The sequence below is a fragment of the Zophobas morio genome, unplaced genomic scaffold, assembly GCF_036711695.1.
Source record: "Zophobas morio isolate AGI-343-1 ecotype UQ-CSIRO unplaced genomic scaffold, CSIRO_AGI_Zmor_V1 ptg000026l, whole genome shotgun sequence".
In the NCBI taxonomy this organism is placed as follows: domain Eukaryota; kingdom Metazoa; phylum Arthropoda; class Insecta; order Coleoptera; family Tenebrionidae; genus Zophobas; species Zophobas morio.
Window position 1 is genome coordinate 2217879 of NW_026972131.1, and position 4049 is coordinate 2221927.

A 4049-nucleotide genomic window follows, 5' to 3' on the forward strand; every position below is an offset into this window, starting at 1 on the left:
CTCCGGGTGTTCGCGAGTGTACGAGTTATCAGGACTGTTCGTCCGCGGAGTGACCATTTTTAAGAACTCGTGTAACCAGTCTATGTCTATGCAGTGTATATACTATGTTTTGTTGAATAAAGTTTTTACGGAATAAACCACGTGTTATAACGTTAATTTCTTCGATTTCTCGTTTTTTGTTTTTTTGGATTTTTGATGTTTAATTTTTTGGTTTCTTAAATTTTAGATTGTTCGATTTTTCGTATTTTGATATTTCGGTTTTTGATGTTTTAATTTTTAGGTTTTTTAATTTTCAATTTTTCAGTTTTATCATTTTTCAATTTTTCGAATTATGCAGATTTCGATGTTTAGATTTTCAATTTCTCTTCAATTTTTGGGTTTTGTGATTTTTCAATTTTTTGATTATTAAATTTCTCGATTTTTCCAATTTTTCATTTCTCGATTATTTTTTTCTCTCTATTTTCCGATATTTCAGTTTTACGATTTTTCAATTTTTCGATTCTTTAATTTCTCCATTTTTAAATTTTTCGATTGTTTAATGTTCGAGTGTTTGGTGTTTTCAATCGATATTTTGATTTTTGAGTTTTCATTCCTCGATTTTTCAACTTCTCGACTTTTCAACCATTAGATCTTTTGATTTTTCGATATTTTGAATTTCGATGTCTCGACTTCTCAGTTTCTCGATTTTCATATTTTCGACTGTTTCTCGACTTTTCGATTTCTCAATTATTTAATTTTCCCCTATCTCAGTTTTTCGATGTCCCACTTTTGCGACTTTTCAGTTTTCTGTTCTTCAGTTTTTCTTCGATTTTAAAATTTTTCGATATTCGAGTTTTAGAATTTTTTAATTTTGGAATCTTCAATTTTGCGATTTTTAAATTTTTCGATTTTTTAATATTCCTGTTATTGGTGTTTCTAAATTTTCGATTTTTCATTCAATTGATTTTTCGGCTCTACGATTTTTTGACTTTTCGACCTTTTGACTATTAGATTTTTCGATTTTTGGATATTTTGATTTTCCCATTTCTCTATTGCTCAACATCGATTTCTCCTTTTTTGTCTTTTCGGTTTTTGATGTTTCATTTTTTGGCTTCTTAAGTTTTAGATTTTTTGATTTTTCGTATTTTGATATTTTGGTTTTTCGATGTTTTAATATTTTGGTTTTTAAATTTTTCAATTTTTCAGTTTTATCATTTTTCGATTTTTACGAATTATCCAGAACTCGATGTTTCGATTATTGGATTTCTCGATTTTTCAATTTTTCGACTTAAAACTAAAAAACAGAACAAATAAAAATCGAAAAGTAAAAAATTGAAAATTCGAACTATGAAAAATCGAAAAGCAAAAAATTGAAAAGTCAAAGGACTCAAGAATGGAAAAACTGTAAAATAGAGAATGCGAAAATTCGAAAGTTTGAAAAATCGAAGGATCGAAAAGTAGATAAATGAAAAATCGAAATTTCGAAAATTGAAAATTCGGAATATCGAACGGCCGAAAAGTCGAAAAATGGAAATCATATCGAAAAAATGAAACATCGGGAAACTGAAAACATCAAAAGATCGAGAAATCGAAAAGTCGAAGATTCTAGGAATCGATAAATCGAAAAATCAAAAATAACTGAAAAATACAGAAACGAAAAAATTCCCAAAATAGAAGCGCCGAAAAAATAAAAAATCGTAAAATGGAAAAACTGAAAAATCGATAATCATGCCCTTTTGACGTGTGTAAAAAAAATCTTAATCGACCTTGTTATATACCACGTAATCATTTTATAACCACTTATATTCCACCGACAATTTAAATAATTAGATCAATACCATACTTTATATGATGAACGTTTTGTTTCTTGAGAGCACAATGGGTCAACATGCCCTCAATATTGACTCGTCAGTCAGCGAATTGTTTGTGGTTTCAAAACTGTTTGGATTAATGCCAATCGAAAAACAAAAAAATTCGCAAGTCTACACCCATAGTTTCTTCTGTATAATCTACGGCATTATTGTGTCCACAATTTTGTTCTTTGGTTTTTTATACTTAGGAGAGGATGTTATGATTCAGTATGACAGTAATACAGTTTCTGATGCCAGTGGCTGGTTAGATTTATACTCAGGAACTGTAACTCAAACTCTTGGAATGATCATGAATTGCATTAACGCTAAAAAATTGGCACTATTCTTCAACAAAATTGTTAGAATAGATAAACAATTTGATTTGTTACAGAAGCAGATTGACCATACCCAAGTACACGTGTTTATAAGAGCTGCTTTTGGGATAGTAGCTGCTGAGTTTTGCATAACGTTAATTCCAGAATACTTTTTATTCATCAAAGATGAAAGTATATTGTACCTCTTCTGTTCATATTTTCCTATTTTAACAACAGGTTTGCTAAAAGTGCAGTTTACAACCTGTGTTTACATAATTTTACAAAGAACTAAGAATGTTGAAGTTGTGTTAGAAGGAATTGAGAAGTCAGCATCGATGAGAAAAATAGTGGTTTTAAAAACTTCGAATGATTGTTTTGTATCAAGAGTGGAACTGCTACATGGCATCCAAAACGACTTATGCAAGTTATGTCAAATAATCAATGAAATCTATGGGCTACAAAATTTTTTGATTGTACTTTCAACCTTTGCGATATGTATCACAGAGATTTATTTTTGTTACAGTGAAGGATTAAATAGTGAAAATTTTGCATCTGTATATTTTTCACTTCAGTGGGCGTTTTTACAGTTAGTTGAAATGATTTTGCTTGCATTTTTTTGTGACAGTGTAACTACGCAGGTACCAAACACTTTCTATCCTACATCTTTATGTATAAAGACTTGGTTTTTATTTTAAGTTCAACAGTTTGAAATATGTTATCAGCAGGTTGCAGTTAAACTCAAAGAATGAACAGCTAAATTTTGTGGTAAGTAGTAATGTGTGGTCGACTAAGTTTGATAGTGGGTTGTATTTTAAGCTGAAAGTATTTTCCCTGCACGAGTTGCATCGTAGGGTTCAGTTCATGGTATGTGGACTATTTGCTTTTGACTTTGGAATGATTCAAATGGTAAAACAATATTCCATTACGTATAAATTTTGATATTGTTTTTGTATTTTTTTAGCTGTGTGGGATGATATCGACGTATCTCATCATTATGATTCAGTTGGACATTGCCACGTTTCAAACAAAATCTTCTGAGCACCACTAACGCCTCGTCCAGTTATTATATTATATGTCTACTGTTTTATACATAGTAAAGCATGAATATTATGCCTAGCAAGTATTTATCCAAACAAATCTAATGTCTGTTAAATTGTGTTAGAACCAGTTAACGATTAAAATCCTAACATGAATTGTGAATTTACAAACACTAAAACAAATTTACACAACGTGTTGGCGTCGTCAAAACTTAGCATTTTTTCGATTAGAAAGCCGCAAGAATTAGCCGCGTTTTTTCACCATGCTTTCACACAGAAACCCTCTAACTGAAATTTCAAGCAGAACTACACACCACCCCCAAGCGTTAACGTGCACATGATTGCTTAGGTTTAACGATTTTTTTTTATTTAAAGTAAATAGTCCAACAGAAAATTACGGTTAGCCTTTTTTTTCTTTTTTAACAGCCCCACTCCCATTCTACACAAGAACATATAATTAACCACGCCCACCCACCCCGCCTCCATTTCAGTGATTAATTTCATCTGGTCTGATAGAAAGTGGATCCCATATTGAACAGAAATAAAATTAGTCCTTTGAATGAGAAGAGCGTAAGTGGGGAGCGGGATTAGTACTTGCTAAGATATGACTGATTTTGATAAATGACATTCTGTGAGAAAAATAGAGGGTGGGTGGGCGGGGCTACTACTTGCTAAGATAGGATTGATCAATATTAAAGCCAGTCGTTACGTTTTCTGAGTGGAATTTTTGGTCATTTTCAGAATGTAATATCTCCATTATTAACAGACCTATGGTTTTAAAATTTTGAACATATGTTGCTCATACCTTTCTTTATTTTTCTTTTAATTTTAGTGAATTTTTTTTATTAACATATTTTTAAAAAATAATA

General features: G+C 30.8%; 1 protein-coding gene across 1 annotated transcript; it reads left to right on the forward strand.

Moving 5' to 3' along the window:
* The first annotated feature begins 1857 nt into the window (after nt 1-1857).
* On the forward strand, nt 1858-3191 carry LOC135136616 (gustatory and pheromone receptor 32a-like). Its single transcript, XM_064065978.1, has 4 exons — nt 1858-2781; nt 2840-2908; nt 2960-3049; nt 3105-3191. Exons 1-4 carry the CDS (start codon nt 1858-1860, stop codon nt 3189-3191), a joined length of 1170 nt encoding a protein of 389 aa, XP_063922048.1.
* Nucleotides 3192-4049: the final 858 nt, after the last annotated feature.